The 17,419-nt window shown below is 36.4% G+C and overlaps 1 protein-coding gene across 3 annotated transcripts in view; it reads left to right on the top strand.

Annotated features, from left to right (window-relative positions):
• TXNRD3 (thioredoxin reductase 3) overlaps positions 1 to 17,419 on the top strand; it is a 67,647-nt gene that overhangs the window by 14,433 nt on the left and 35,795 nt on the right. For all 3 annotated transcript variants that reach the window (XM_081078040.1, XM_081078038.1, XM_081078039.1), the window contains exons 2-6: positions 3,485 to 3,545; positions 5,391 to 5,500; positions 7,235 to 7,339; positions 7,582 to 7,654; positions 9,105 to 9,224. In XM_081078040.1, the coding sequence (XP_080934166.1) occupies positions 5,474 to 5,500; positions 7,235 to 7,339; positions 7,582 to 7,654; positions 9,105 to 9,224 (325 nt within the window). In that variant the 5' untranslated portion in view covers positions 3,485 to 3,545; positions 5,391 to 5,473. The remainder of the gene's footprint in view (positions 1 to 3,484; positions 3,546 to 5,390; positions 5,501 to 7,234; positions 7,340 to 7,581; positions 7,655 to 9,104; positions 9,225 to 17,419) is intronic.

Raw genomic sequence — 17,419 nt, 5'->3', positions numbered from 1 at the left:
AGGAATTGCGTTGAATATGTATATTACCTTAGGCAGTATGGACATTTTAACTATATTAATTCTTCCTATCCATGAACATGGAATGTGTTTCCATCTATTTATGTCTTCTTTCATTTTTTTCTTCAGTGTCGTATAATTTTCTGAGTACAGATCTTTTACATCTTTGGTTAGATTTATTCCCAGATATTTTATAGTCTTTGGAGCAATTGTAAATGGAATTGTTTTTTTAATTTCTCCTTCTGCTATTTTATGATTGGTATATACAAATGCAACTGATTTCCGAATATTAATTTTATATCCTGCTACTTTACTAAATTCATCTATCAGTTCTATTAGTTTCTTGGTGGAGTCTTTAGGGTTCTCTCTATATAGTATCATATCATCTGCATATAGTGATAATTATACTTCCTCCTTACCAATTTGGATGCTTTTGATTTCTTTCTCTTGTCTGATTGCTGTGGCTAGAACTTCCATCACTATGTTGAATAGAAGTGGAGAAAGTGGGCAACCTTGTCTTGTTCCTGGTCTTAGGGGGAATGGTTTTAGCTTTTCCCCATTGAGTATGATGTTAGATGTGGGTTTGTCATATATGGCCTTTATTATGTTAAGATATGATCCCTCTATTCCCACTTTCTTAAGGGTTTTTATCATAAAAGGTTGCTGTATTTTATCAAATGTTTTTTCTGCATCTATTGATATGATCATCGTTTTCCGTTTTAAAATTTGTTTTCTGTATATCTTATAGTTTTTTGCTCCTCATTTCCTCTTACTGTCTTCCTTTGTGTTTAGTTGATTCTTTGTAGTGCCATTTTTTTGATTCCCTTCTCATTTCCTTCTGTGAATATTTGCTAGATATTTTTATGATTACAATGGGGATTACATATAACATCCTAAAGATAAATTTAAACTGATACCAATTTAACTTCCATCACATACAAAAACTCTACTGTCTTACAATTGTGCCCCCTCTTATGTTATCAGTGTTACAAATTACATCTGTTGGGCTTAATGGTGTTCCATGTTCCTTTGAGACTCTATTCGTTTTTCTTCTTTCTTCTCTGTTTAGGTTGCATCTCTGTTGGTCTGTCTCCCAAGTTTGTTAATTCTTTCTTCTGCCAGTTCAAATCAACTGTTAAGACACTCTAGTGAACTTTTAATTTTAGTTATTATTGTACTTTTCAAGTTCATAATGTCCATTTGGTTGTTTTTTATCATTTCTATCTTTATACTGATATTCTCTACTGGATTAGACAGTATCATCATACCTTCCTTCATTTCTTCAAACATAGTTTTCTTTAATTCTTTGAACATATTTACAATGCTACTTTGTTTATTTGGTATAATATCTGGGCTCTCTGAGAGGTAGTTACTCTTGCCTGCTTTTTTCCCCTATGCATAGATCCGCTTACCTGTTTCTTTGTATGTCTGGTAATTTCTGGTTGAAACATGGACATTGTAGGTAATACTATTGTAGCAAGTCCAGATAGATACTGGACCTCTCCTTCTCTGTGGCTTTTGTTTTGCTTCTTTATTTCTTTATAATAAGTTGGGTGGATTAGTTTAGGGAAGTTTATTTCCACCCAAAGATGTCACTCCTCAGAGGGTCCAGCCTTGGTATCTGCATAGTCACCCTGGGAAGACAGGGATCTTAGCAGGTCTGTTGTTGACTGTGTTATGTTGTTTTTGTTCTTTGTTTTGTCTCTGTTGGTATCATACCTGGATGTTAGGCACCACTAATTGCAGGCTCGTTGTGCTATTGTGTTTGAAGATGCCCCGGAATGTAAATTGTTTCATATTCTTAGCCAATTAAATCTGGGCCCCTTTGCAGGGATAGGTTTTGAGGCAAGTTTGAAGCTTATTCTGACCCTTGAAGGACTATTCTTAGCTATCGCTTTTCCTGGTATTCTCTGGTAAAGTTGCTGACTTGCAGGTTAGCTTGTTGCTCTCATGGAGCTACCAACCTCCTCTTAATTGCTGACCACCAAAATCTGCATTGTTTTCAAGAGCACCTTTAGACTTGAACTTCCCCAGTTAATTTAAAAAATTTCCTTTGGGTCGAATTTCGGAGCTCTCTGATCAATGGCCACCTCTTTCCCCAGTAAAATCTCTGAGACTTTGCTCTAGAGCTGGGGATGGGGTCAATGACCTGATTTTCTTGGAGTAACATTTCTGCTTTATGAGCTTCTGATCTTCTTGGCTTACCTCTTCTAGCCTGGAACCTCTCTCTACAAGTGGACTGAGATAAGGGTGATCAGTGCCCCGGTATTTTCAGAGTGGGGTAAAGCCTTTGATCTCCGAGTGCCGGCTGGGTAGAGGAAGGGAGCCCTCGTGTTGTTGGCCACACTTACCAGGAATGTAGCCTCAGAGCTGTTGGGACACCAAGAAATGCTGGTGGTCAGCCCCCTCTGGTGACCAATTTCAGGGACTAGGGAGCCTCATTTTCTTGGCTGCTCTCTTGAAGTGTAGTCTCCATCAAGCTGACCTAGGGCAGGGGAGCGAGGGTGTGGGTCATGGCTGAAGTGCCTTGGACTCTCTCTCCCTGTTCTTATTGACATTTAGTAGGTTTTCTTGAATACATGTTTCTTCATTTGCTGTGTGCTATCAGGACAATTTCCAGAGACTTTAAATGGTTGTTTTTAAAATAATTTCCGTCAGTTGTGGTTATTTTGTCAAGGAGCAGGTCTCCCCGGCTCCTCATGCCAACATCCCGGAATTGTAACCTTTGGATTTTATCTTGAGGGCTGAGGGCACTGAAGGGCACTATTACTTAATAATAGTGAAAAGTGGGCTTTAAAAGATTACTTTGATTGCAATTTAGAAAACTGGAAGGGACAAAGCTGGATGCAGAGAGAACTAGAATGTTGCTGAGAAATCGCAGTAATTGATGTTGGTCGCTCAAATTAAGAGAGTAACTGTAGAGAACTAGTCCAACATAGAGAATTGTTAAGACTTAGTAATTAATTGGATGGATGGGGAATTTAGTGCAGAGTGGGAAGATGTTTTAAGAGAGGAAGTCATTAAAATAACTCCTAATCAGTGCTCACAAAGTTGTCAAAATGCAGGTTCTGATCCAGGACCTGATTCTGCACAGGTGATGCCTGTGCTGCTGGGCCTCTGTCCCCTACATGAGTAGCAAGGCTCTAGGGTTTCTTGTTCAGGCAACTGGTGACTGCTGGCAGTATGAATTGTCAGTTTACTTGTCTGTGCATGCACGTGAAGAAATATTATTGCCTGTCTTGAGTTCAGAAAGTGGATTTGAGCAAAAGTTACAGAGTTGAAAGTCAAGGATTCAAATGGTAAAAGAAGGGAAGAGATAGGCTGAGATCATTCTGGGAAGATGTGTAGAGGAAGGGGAAAAAAATATCATAGGCCAGAGCTCATATTACTGAAGAACATTTATTTTGAACATCCCTTATTGCTATGTCCATGTTTCATAATTGTTGAATCTTTGTGAGAGTAAAACTTAAGTAAATTTTTGTTACAGGTTAAAGAACTCTTTTCTTCTTTGGGAGTTGAATATAATACCTTGGAACTTGATCAAGTTGGTAAGTAGTATGGTTAGTACATACTGTTGTTTTCAATAAATGCCAACAAGATTGACTTTTTTTCATTTGTTTTGTTAACTTACTCTTGTCTCTTTGAGTTAGATGAGCTGTTTTTGCTCTATATTCAACCATGCAGAAAATGAACTTCTATATGACAGATAATTTGGTGCAGTTTTTTATTTTTCCACACTGATTTTTTTTTTCAATTACAATTGACATTCAATATTATATTAGTTTCAGGTACACAGCACAGTGGTTAGACATTTTTTTTATAATTTACGAGATGATCCCCCAATAAGTCTAATACCCATATTTGTGAGGGGTGTAAATGTCTAATTATTACATTCTTTTGTACACCTGGAACTAATTTAAAAAGAAAAAAGAAGTATATAGTCACATGGATAAAAGTACAGCATAGGGAATGTAGTCAATGATATTGGTGTAGAGTTTTTAATTTATGTATTATTGGTATATGAGATTGGTATTTGAGGGAGAGGGAGTGAGAGGAAGATTTATAACCTGCTAACTTTGAAGTAGTTCAGGCATTTCAGATGAGTCTGGCAACTTTCTAGCAAAGTAGGTTAAGTTGTGATAAATGAAATGAGGGAGAATGCATTTGTCTTTTAGCTTTATACTTTTGAATTCTTGTCAAACATGCATTTATTGATCTAATAGTAATTGAACACTTTACACATGCATGTGTTTGGCAGGGGTGGGGTACAGAGTGGTGAACAGAAAACAACTGATGTCTGCTTTTATGAGACTTCACCAACTCCTTTCAGCCATTCATCTTTTTTAGTATATGTGCTGCCGAAGCAAGCACAGCCATTCACCTTAGTAAATGAAATGTTCTTGAATCTTTGAGTCTTTTCTTAAGAATATACCAAACAGTCTTAAGTAGTTATAGCCTGGTTTTATTTTTAGGGATGGACAATAAATTTTGATCTGTGATTGTAAAGATTTTTCAAATATAATTGTAGAAAATATTTTCTGAGTTATTCATATTGATGCAGATATTATCTTCATATTTGCTCTTTAAAGAGGATTTTTATTTGTCTGACATAGTCATTGACTTATATATCAATCTAATTTAGGAGCGTTTATTTTAAAAAGAATCAGTAGATTAGTCTTTATTCTCTAAGGTTTCCTTTAAAAACCTGGATGTTTCCCCTCTTGAGTCATTATTTCATAAAGTTATGTAACACACTGACCCTTTTATGGATCTGTACATGTGAGCATCTGAGTGTTGTAACACTTCAGTTCGACTCACAAAGGTTTGGAATCCTTTCAATGTTTTTATATATTTAATTTTTTATTTTATGTTTTATATTATCTACCATTTTTTTTAACAAATGATGTAATTTACAACAATGCATTTATATCTCAGTAAAGCTTTGAATATATGGCACATAGTATTTTTATATGGTGTCCCTTCATTATATAGTTTAAATAATTTATTGAGACTTAATTATTTCTTTGACGAAAACAGTTTTTGACTAGTATAGCTGTCCAAAAAAAGAAATGAGTGGTTGGAATTTGTTTAGTATTTTATTATTAATGTATACTTTGATTACTAATTCTTGTAAAATGTTATTTTTCGTCTGCTGTTTGTGGGCTTATTGAAATTTGATAGTTTCATGTCATATAATGTTATGCATTTTGGTTTTTTTTTAAATTAATTTAGATATTACCAAGAATATAATGATATTTGAATTATAAATGTCTCATGGATATGTTGTGAGTTTATAAGATATAAAATATGACATATATTTAGTGAAACAGTTCAAATTTTTACTTTTAAAACCATCATTGTTGGCATTAATTCTTTTTATCTTTATTCCTTAGATGATGGGGCCAGTGTTCAAGAAGTGCTGTCAGAGATCACTAATCAGATAACTGTACCCAATGTTTTTGTGAATAAAGTACATATGGGTGGATGTGATCGAACTTTCCAGGTAATAATGATATTATGTGTTCTTTAAGTCTGTTTGTTCATTTTGTTCTTAAAAATATTTAAAAGGGGTAAAGTGGTTTTTAGGAGTCTATTCATCTTTTGGAAGTCGTAAAATGAAAAAGCATATAGATTGGTTATCAGATAATCTTGATTACTTTGATGGAAATTAGCTCTTTAGATACGTTGGAAACAAAGAAAGAGAAGATTTTGTTTGAGGTTGCCAGACAACCAGGTGGGCCACCCTGCAGAACTTGGTCTCTTCCTCCTGCTTGGGAGAGATTAGGTTTAATAAAATGAGGTCTACACTAGCATTTCTGGCTAGGGTAAGTAGAATTCCTGTCAGGGCTGCTAACCCTGGGAGCTTTGCAAAGGCCTATCGCCTATGATTCTTTTTGATTCTTAGAATGCAAAAATAAATAGGAGTCATTCAGTTAAATAGTGATAGATAACAATTGATGTTTATTAAATAAGGTCCTTATTTTATAACTAGTTATTTACTTTTTAAAAACTTCTGCTCTCTTCTATCTTTTATCTATGTATGCAAATGGTAGTGATCAGTGATTTAAATTTTAATTAAGAATTATGTTTTTCTTGGGGGTAAAGATTATCTGCGTTTTACGTTAATCTATGATCAGCATTGTTATCTAGAACAGTCTGTTTTATTAATCCTCGAAGTTATAACTCAATTCACATGGTGGTCAGTACCTTAACTGTCGTCCCTAAACACCTTCAGGAATGCGGTTCTTGCCAACCTTAACCTAGAAAATGATGTCAGAGGATGAATCTGGAGATGCAGAGATATCCACTCTATTTCAAGACTGAAAGGTGTTTTTTTAGATGGCAGATGCTTAGGAGACAGAGTTCTCTAAGGGCATCTAAAAGTAATGGGGCCAAAGGTGTCCTTCTAGAATGTGCTGAGAGCCTTAGTGGGCACCCATCCGTCAGGGGGCCACATGGCATCTTTTGATTCCTGTAGTTTCATAGCACTTCTGCTGTGCTTTCCAGGATGAGCTAGTTCCAGCATCGCGTTTCTAAAGCCAACATAATTTGATTGAGCAACTGACTTTGCATAAAGAAAATGGTTGCAAAATCACATACTGAACCTCTAACCTCATCTAAGCTACTTCTGATCATGAGGGCCAAGTGAACAAAAAAATGTAGCATAGAACCAGGTTCATGGTCATTGCTGAAAGAAAAAGCAAAATGTTTGTGTTGTATAGGAAATTTATCAGTGAGCTGCAAAATTTAGGTTAGTTTATGAGAAACCATGAAAAAATGTGAAGTGCATGTCCTATTGATGATGCCTAAGAATTGTTTTCAGAAGGAAGCCTAGCACAGGTGAACAAAATGCATACGACCTTGAAAAATGGTAGTTGGCTATTTTGTTGCACTTGGTTATAATATTTCAATGATTAGACCAAGATAAAGGACCTCGTCTGACATAGATATGAAGCCATAACCTCTGGGTCATTTAGCACATGCATAACAATCAGAAGATAACAAATGTGTACTTTAACATATGGTTTAGCTAGTTGGACCTTATTTTAATACCATTCAGATAAATTTACAGTTCCGATTTTCATGAATTATAGATTGTTTCTTCTAAGATATTTATAAAAGAAATCCATGCAGGGGTGCAAAGAAACAGTTTTGTTTTTTTTTATTTAAATTTATTGGGGTGACAATTGTTTTTAAAACAAGTCATACCGTACTCTCTCCTTTCATTAAACTATAGGCACATCAGAGTGGTTTGTTACAGAAGCTTCTTCAGGAAGAGTCAGCATATGATTATGACCTCATTGTCATTGGAGGCGGTTCTGGCGGCCTTGCATGTGCTCAGGTATGAAAAATGAAACTTGAAGATAATTTCCCTGGCGATTGCCATAAGAATTTCTTCTGCTATTTTATTTTTAAAAGCCAATGTTGATGTTACTGTCTAAGTTTTTATTGTAATTAGTTGGTTGAATAAAGAGAAAAGACTGTGTTATGACACAAGCAGAGCCTTTTTATTTAGGGAAAAGAAAAATTGGGGGAGTATTAGGAAAATGAAAAGATCTTTATTTGTGGCTTTTTTCTTTGTAGGAAGCTGCCATTTTGGGAAAGAAAGTTATGGTGCTAGACTTTGTCGTCCCATCACCTCAGGGCACATCCTGGGGTAAGCTGTTTTTCTTTGTTCTCTGCTGTTCACATACGTTTTTGGCTTTGTTAAGTCTCATTTAATCCTCACAACAACCTCTGGAGGTATAACGAGGCTGTTTCATATATGAGGAAACAGACTCAGTGAGGTGAAGTAACTGGCCTAAGATGGCATATTTAACAAGTGCTGATTAAGAAAGCTTTTGCAAAAAAAATTCCATGAGCTTAGTATTCCAACACTTCTGCCATAATAATTTTTGTACACATGCTGTAATATTTTCACATAGTCGTATTTGCTGTATATACTGTGTCGTGCTCACTTAAGTTTGCCATAACATTTTTCTTTGTTTTTGCATTGATTTTGTAATGGACTTTCATGGCTGGATGATGGCCAGTCGAATTAGTGTGTGTGTGTGATCATTCCAGGTCAGTCTAATAAAGTGTATAGTGAGCTTCCAGCCCTGTGACTTTGCGGTAAATGAGAGTACTCACCTTTCTATGTTCTTTTCACTATAAAAGAGAACACATAGATTTTGTGCTGGATATTTTCTGTTTATGCTTCAAATTCGTCCTCCAGTGTGTCTACCCTGCTCTATGCCCCAGAAGTCTGATGAATTGGTAGCCTTGCCCTCTGACTTCTGATTGGACTTGGCCAGTTGGGGTAATGGGAAGAGAAGAGAAGGGAGGAGAATGGGGATGGGTGTCTTCATTTCCCTGACTCCCACCCTGCTGGTTTCTGCAGGCTGGCTCCATCTCCCTATGGCTCCACAGCCCCTGTCATTGCCACCCCGCTTTGGGCTATGGTGCCTACTCAGTGTGCTTGCCCCTTCATGTGGAGTTGGTGATGGGCCCACTATTACTGGTTGTTACTACTTCTCTATCCCTCCTTACTCTCTTGCCCATACCCTAATAATCCTTTCCCTATAAAATCTCCTTAGTTATGCAGCTTGAGAGTGTCATCTGTTTCCTGCCAGAACCCTGACAAAACATGAAAATTATTTTAAAAATTCAAAACTACTCAAAAAATTTTAGCCAAGAATTTAATATTAGTAAAGCTGATTTACCTTGCATTGGACCTACTATTTACTCAAAGGAGTCAGAGTTACGAAGAGTAAAAGCTGGAAGCTGGGGTTCTGGCCCTTGATATTGTATCTGTCTAATTAATCTGATACAGTTATGATTCTTTATAGGTCAGACTCAAATGAAAGTTTTGGACTCTGTCTCCAGAGAACTGTTGAAATGTAATTCATGTTTTTGCTTATCATTGGGCTTCTTTCACAAACCCTTGGTTAAAAAGTTTGGGTTAATCATTTGTGTGTTATTGTGAAGTATGAGGTTGACCCTGCAATCATTAGAGTTTGTCCTTTCCACAGTTTTAATAACACTCGCTCTGCACATGTGTAAGTCCCCCCCACACACACACAAACACAAACACACACATGAAACATTAAAACTGTTTTCTTTCTCAGGTCTTGGCGGTACTTGTGTAAATGTAGGCTGTGTTCCTAAGAAACTGATGCATCAAGCTGCCCTTTTGGGGCAGGCATTAAGTGACTCAAGGAAATTTGGCTGGGAATATAATCAACAAGGTGGGTAATGGTATATAAAAATATAGATTGGGAGAAAAAAATGAGTTTCTTTGAGAAAGACTTGCTATAATATTTATATTTCTGTAGCTGAGTTTGAACTTTATTAATAAACACTGATTATAAACTTCCTATGTGTCAGGCAGACACAGAGAACTCAGCGGTGATCATTTAAACCTTGTCCTGCTCTCATGGGCCTTACTGCCTAGAAGGGAATTGTTGCTGTATAGCCATTCCAAACCCTTAGTAGAATGTGAGAGAGAATAATTCCTATTTTCGTGTTTCTTTCAAGTATAAGGAAAATAGAATTGCAAGAGCCATTATTTGGATTTTTTCCATTGTGATATCATTTTCTTTTTTATCAACTGGTTACATATGTATGTCTTTGGTTAAAGAAAAATGGAAAACAAATTCATCCAATAAACTCTTGCTGGTTAGGCTCTGTGGATTTAGATATGAGGAAAATACAGTCCCTGCCTGTCCTTATGCAGCACACAGTCTATTGAAAGAGAAGAGAAAAGAAGCCATTTAGTGTACTATAGTTCATGGTGCTGTTTTGAGCATCGACTTGAGGAGCACTTAATGGAGCCTTGAGGGTTAGAGGTAGTGGGAGGTGACCCTTGAGCTGCATCTTGAAGTAGAACGTTTACAACAGGAAGCAGCTTGATCCAAACTATGGAGATGTGAGGAAACATAGAATATTTGGGGGATAGTGAGCAGGGAGGGATGTTGGGAGAAATGAGATTAGAGAGAGAAGCAGGTTACGAAGGTTCTTAAATGACATTTTGAGGAGTTAAAATTTACCCCAAAGGTAGCAAGAGCTGTTGAGGAGTTTCAGCAGGAGAGGAGCATGAACCACAGTTTGGATTCTGGATCCTTCTGATGGCACCAAGGAACTTAGAAGGTTGGAGGTGGGTAGGGGAGGGGTAGACGAAGAAGTGAGGCAGGGTGTTGTTGCATAACCCAAAGGAGAAATCATGAGGCCTGAACAAAGACTGTGAAATTGGAGAGAGTACGAGATGGACTTAGAGGATTTAAGGCATGTAATTGGCAGGTTAGATGTGGAATGGTGATCTTGTATTATTAAAATAACGTGGAGTTTTAAAAAAAGTACAGCTTGTCTTTTCCCCAGAGGTTTTGATCCAGTAGATCTGTACATGTCATGTTTAAAGTTTCATAGGTGATTCTGATACTTACAGGTGATTCAGCCAGGCCATCTCGGTCATTGGTAGGGCAGAGGGTGAGGGAGGAGACGGACTACAGAAAGAGGGACTGTGTGAATATGTGGTGCATTTCATTGAAATAAAAAATACAGGCAGGTTTGCAGCATAATGAGTTACAGCTGGACATATTTCCTGTGGACAAATTTCTCCAGTCAATTCAGTGAAGAGCTGTTGGTCAAGCTATAGTATCAGTTGATAAAAGGAAGTCTTTCCATTTAGCAGTTTAACTTCTGAGTAGTGTTCACTTTTAAGAATCCTTCACCTTGAATCCTTTATCTTGCATAGATATTCTACTTACAGTCCTTTCGGAACATTCCGGTGGAATAGATACCTGGGGATGGTTTGTACTCGAGAGAGGTCTGGGCAAGGCCTGGTTTTATAGTCACAGCATTGTAGGTGATAGTTGAAGTCTTAGGAATTGCTGAGGTGGTCTGGGGAGAATATATGGATGGAAAAGAATAGAAAACAGACAGAATCCTGAGATATGTTAATATCTAATGTAAGTGAGTGAGGAAGAGGAAGAAAACCAGGAGAGTTGTATCACAGAAACCAGGAGGGGTTAGATGTTTAAGGGCAAGATTTAGAGCTTACGGAGTCTCCAAAGAGAACTAACTTGAATGAAATGCTATAGAAAGGCTAAATGGAATAGAATATGAATTATGCACATTTTAGATTGGTAGTTTAGGTAGTTAAGGAGTCTCTTTTTAAAATAAAAAAGGTTCATAACCTGTTTCTATAATAATAAAGTCCAAGTGGGGAGAAAACACTGAATGCCTCCTTGGTGGGACAAAAGGCCGCAAAGAATGGAACTGCACACTGGGCCTGTGACAAAGGAGACAGACAGTGGTGTGTGGATGATACCAGAAGGCAGGCTTCCCCCACGAGCTGATGACTTCTTGACCTGTCACCCTTGTTTGTGCCCACTGCCTCACACTGTTACGGCTCCACAATTTCAGGGAGGAGACAGCAAACAGGGTGTTTGCTCGCACCACTTTGCCTCTCCTGAAAGGCCGGTTGATGTTCTCACACTCTTTTAAGTGCTTAATATTTCTAAATAATTTCTAATTTCCTTGAGTGGGTAAAATTTTAGATTCCTCAAAGTTCCCTATATATAAAATACTTCTAAGTTAATTTTAAGGTGCTATACTAAGAAATACCTAGTTAGTCATTACATGGAAATTGGGGCTTAGAAATTTTTTTTTTAATTAAATTTATTGGGGTGACAATTGTTAGTAAATTTACAGAAATTTTTAGGCATAGGTTCAATGAATGACCGAGAGAGGTCGACAGAATCTGAGAGGTAAGAGAAAAGAAGTAAAAGCATGCTGAAATCTTGTTTGGGAAGATGTTCTGGATACTTTCATTCTTACTGTTGATAAGAGAAATATATATTAAATTAAATTAATATATTAATTAAATAAATTTATTAAATAAGTTAAAAATGTATACATAATTTGCAGATTAGAAATTGAATGTAGAATTTCCAAGAAAGAGAAGAGGAAAATGTGCAAAAAACAACATGAAACTGCAATTTGAAACAAACAAAACAACAGAAAATAAGATGCCCCACATAAGAGCAATCTTTTGCATATTAGAATAAAGCTGAATGGGTCAGATTTTCAGGTTGAGTAAATAGGAAAATTCTTTCAAATGCTGTTTACAAGACACACACCTAAAACCAAAAGAGGTAATTGTTAAAAACATAGGAATATTTAAATAGATTGGAAATTTTTTAGTAGATAAGAAAAGATATCAGGGAAATGCAAAGCAAAGCAATGGCAGTTAATATCAAATAGGTAGACTACAAGGCAAAAACAACAACAACAAAAATAAAATTTAGGAATTAATGAGTTACAGCCTCCCCAAAATAGAAGTGATAAAAGATTATATTTGAAAATACAAATAAAGTAATCCTGTGGCAAGTCCAGTCAAGGAAATAAGTAGAGAAAATTCGTACAAATATGCAACATTAGGTGTGAAAAAAGAAATACAAATACAGATGAGAGATAAAACAAATGCATTATGCAAATTATTGGTAGGAATTTTAAATATCTCGATGAAAAGGAATATCTTCTAAGGAAATGTAAATGACCAGAATTGACTTGAATTATCAGAGAAAACATTGTCCAAGAAGAATCCATTCCCCAAGACACCGTAGATTTACAAGTAAAATTTCTCAGATCTTCAAGTAACAGATACTTTGTAATTTAAACTGTACAGAACTTAGAAAAAGGTGGAGAGGATTACTTTATTTTTTTTTGAGGCTGACATGATTATACAGAAAAATAATGTGAAAATAGAAAATTATAGCCCATAGAGGTGCCAAAATTTTAGAAAAAGAATTAGCAAATCCTCTTCAGCAGTGTACTAAAAAAATGCACTGTGACTAATGAGGGTTCATTCTGGGGGTGCAAAAATGATCAGCATTAGAAAATCATAGTAGGAATACATAAAATCATTAGTAAAATAAGCAAAGAGATGGACACATCCGTTACATGATGAAGAAAAGTCAGAAGCAGATATTTAATGGAAAAGAGCTTGAGGCATTTGCATTAAAGTCAAGAATAAGAGCTGTACACTTCCATTACTAATCTCCACGTTGTTTAGGTGTTTCTGGCCAATGCACAAAAGGAAGAATAGGAAAGAGAAAGTGGGCGTATGTGAAAAGGAGGAAGAAAAAGATATTGTAAATTTATAGTATGAATTATATACAACATAGCTAGAATGTGCAAGAGATTGAACTAAAAATATTAGAACTAATAAGAGATCAATAAATTGCTCATAAATGTGCAAAAATAAATAGCTGTCTTACATATCAGCAATAATGTTAAGTATATAATGGAAAATTACAACAAAAATGATAGAATAACTTGAAATAAATTTAACTAGGAATGTACGAAATATACAGAGGGTGCGAAATTTTTTTTGGCATAACTATTTTTTAATTAATGTCAGGTGTACAAAACAACATAGACCTTATATACTTCACAAAGTGATAACACTAAGAAGTCTATTAGCCCTCTGACACTGTACACACCTATTACTATATTCTTTATGCTGTACTTTACATCCCATGACTACATGTTTTTTAAATTATAGGTAACATTCAATATTATTTTATATTAGTTTCAGGTGTACAGTGTAATGTTTTGGTTTTTTTTATTATTAGTTTCAGGTGTACAAAACAAAGTAATAGACATTTCACCCCTCACAAAGTGATAACCCTCCTCCCCCAATCTATTGCCCCTCTGACATCATATATATCTATTACAGGTCCTTTGACTCTATTCCCTATGTTGTATTCCACATCCTGTGACTATGTATATATTAAATTATAGTTGACATACAATGTTAATCAGCTTTAGCTTCAGGTATACAGTGCAGTGGTCAAGCATCTACACTGTCCATTAAGAAACTGTGGTACATTTGTACAATGGAGTATTACTCAGCTATAAAGAAGAATGAAATTTTACAATTTGCAACAATATGGATGGACCTAGAGAACATAATGCTAAGTGAAATAAGTCAGACAGAGAAAGACAAATACCATATGATCTCACTTATATGTGGAGTCTAAAGAACTGAATAAATGAGCAAAGTAATCAGAAATAGTCTCATAGTCTCAGAGATACAGAGGAAAACCTGATGGTTGCTAGCTGGGAGCAGGTGAAGATGAGGGGGAAGGGGAGGGGATTAGAAAGCACAAATTGGTAGCTAAAATATTGCCACGGGATATGAAAGACAATTTGGGGAACACAATCAATAATGTAAAGATATGTAGGGTGTCAGATGGGCACATGTCTTATTAGGAAGATCACTTCATGGATGCTGTAAATGCCTGATCACTACACACATTTTAAGAAAGGAAAAAAGTGTATTAAAATTGTAATACTCAATTTATACTGCTAACAAAAAATGAAGACAAGTCACGTTTGACTTCTGCAATTACAAGAGGTGTTCAAAGTGGTTACCATCAGTGTCTAGACACTTCTGATTATGGTGAACTACTGTTTGAGCAACATGGACCAAAGTGTCCACTTGTATAGCTGTGCATGTCATTTCTTCATATAGTACCATGCGTCTCAAACTTATCACGAATGCTTGCAGTTGTTAGGGGTGTTGGAGGTTCTGTTGCATACTCACACCTCCATTGACGTTGTACTTCCACAACATTCTCAAATTTCAAAGAACACTTCAAAATGGCCTTGCACTCCTTAAACAACAACCATACTTCCGCCATTTTCTTTGACTGTCCTGCCTGCCGCATGGTGATGCTAGCATTCATTTGATTAGCGCCACGTTTTGAGCAAACGTCATATTATATATTGCTACCATAATTCAATTCAACTTCAAAAAGTAGTACATAGATAATGTCTCTTAAAATGTGTACAGGTAACCCCCGTATAAAATGGTTGTTAGGTTCCTAAAAAATGCTGTTATGTGAATCCATGTTAAACGAAACAAAGAACTAGTACAAAAATGGGAGTTAGTTTCCAAAAATTAAGCAATTTTCACCAAAAATATAACATGTTAATATGTATTAAATAATGTTTTATTCATCATCACTACTAAGCTTTTATTACATTCTTTGTTGTTTGGGGATTTCCCTAATTTTGAATGAGACATTTTTTGCTCTTAAACGCTTTTATTATGCTCCGTGTTGTTCAGGGATTTCTCTGATTCTCAAACCGTGTTAGAATGAAACCATGTTCTAGGATGCCGTGTTGTACGAGGGTTTCCCCTAATTCTCGAACCGTGTTAGAGCGAGACCGTGTTATAGACGTGCCGTGTTAACGGGGGTTACCTGTATACATTTTTTTGGCACCGCCAGTAAAAGAAAAGAATATAAAAATATAACAAAAATATACTCTGACTTTGGAGAGGATTTCTCAATATAATGTAAAGACATTATTTCCAAATTAATTTGTAAATTTTATGTTAAGTTCAGGAAAAAAATCTCGATAAATTTTTTTCTTTTTAGAACTCGACAGATTATTCTGAAGTTCACATTGAAACTTGTGTGAGGATAGCTATGAAGTCTTTGAGAAAGTATAGAGAGTGACTTTTCATATCAGTGTTTAGAATTGTGATACTGTTGTAGGACTAAACAGATTAATAAAATTGTAGAGCAAGTGATTCCAAACTGCCAGTCCATGGACTTGCCATATCAAAAACTCCTGGGGGAGCTTTTTAACTGTACAGATTCTGAGGTCCTGCTCTTGAAGGTGGGTCCCAGGATCTGTACATTTGGACATGATTCCCAAGGGGTCCTGATGTTTGGGAACCACTAGTATAGAATAGAATGTCTTTTACAATAAGAACCGAAAACAAAAGGTGTGTGAAGTGTGAGTTTAACTGACAAGGTCCTTGGGACAAATGGTTCTTTAAGGGTTGGAAGGATAGCTTTTCCAACTATTGGGGGAGTAAGGCAGAGGTATCTTAGGATATGAGGTATCTTAGGATATGAGAGGTATGTTAGGATATGAGGGTGTGTTCTATTGTGGAGAGGGTCATCACTATTGGGTTGTAACCTCCTGGGATTATGGGGTGAGGGTCAGGTAATGTAGTAACCAAAATGATCCTCTGGATTGCAAAATCTTAGTTGACATGTTATATACTGGTATCCTAGAAAGGGTGATGTGACTTATGAGCCATTAACATTTATATTGGCCAAGCTTCTCTATGTACTGTGACCTCTTCCCTTGATTATACTCTAATATCCTACGTTCCTGATGAGTAGTGGAGCCTTTCTTTTTTCCTTTAAAAAAATTTCAATTACAGTTGACATTTAATATTGTATTAGTTTCATGTGTACAGCATGGGTGGTTAGGCATTTATATCACCTAGGAAGTGATCCCCTAATCAGTCTCTTACCCCCCAGCACCAAACATAATTATTATAATATTATTGACTATATCCCCTATGCTGTACTTGACATCCCTGTGACTATTTTGTAACTGCCAATTTGTACTTCTTAATCCCTTCATCTTTTTCACCCAGACCCCCAACCTCCCTCCCATCTGGCAAATATCATTTTGTTCTCTGTATCTATGAGTTTGTTTCTGTTTTGTTTGTTCATTTATTTTGTTTTTTAAATCCCACGTATAATTGAAATCCTATGGTATTTGTCTTCCTTTATCTGTCTTATTTCACTTAGCATAATAACCTCTAGGTCCATCCATGTTGTTGCAAATGATAAGCTTTCTTTCTTTTTTATGGCTGAGTAATATTCCATTGTATATGTACCACATTTTCTTTGTCATCTACCGATGGACACTTAAGTTGCTTCCATATCTTGGCTATTGTAAATAATGCTGCAATGAACATAAGGGTGCATATATCTTTTTGAATTAGCGTTTTGGATTTCTTCGTATAAATACCCAGAAGTGGGATTGCTAGGTCATAAGATAGTTCTACTTGTAATTTTTTGAGGAACCTCTATATTGTTTTCCATAGTGGCTGCATCAATTTGCAATTGTGGGGGGGGGGCTTTCCTGAGAGTGCTAGATGGGGGTAAGTCTCCAAATGTGACCAGGAGGCAAACCCTCGGTTGGGTTTGTCTTCAGGAATCTCATCCAGTTTGACAGGAGCTCTGGGCTGGCCTCTGTGTCTTATAAACAGTGCTGCATGGTGACAGTGGCTCCCTGGGAACAAGCATCAGGAGACCAGGTGAATGCCCAGAAATAAATCCCACCTAGAAGATACAGGGGCGATGAGAAATCAGATTCCATCAACTCCCACCCCAACTTCACCAGGAAGTAGGTAAACTTTGTATGACAAGTGATGTGCAACGGTGAACACTAACCACATGTATCATAAGGAAATGTAGGATATTCACTATCATAAAACCACCACCAGGTGAAGCAAATAGGAGTGGTCTGGGCCCATCTGGGGAGGCCAATGTGCAGTGCCCAATGACCTGAGAACTGCTTCCCTTCACATGCAGGAGGCTGTGTGCAACAGGCCCTCACAGGA

Source organism: Rhinolophus hipposideros (genome assembly GCF_964194185.1).
Source record: "Rhinolophus hipposideros genome assembly, chromosome: 17".
NCBI lineage: Eukaryota > Metazoa > Chordata > Mammalia > Chiroptera > Rhinolophidae > Rhinolophus > Rhinolophus hipposideros.
This window is presented reverse-complemented; position numbering and strand designations above follow the sequence as displayed.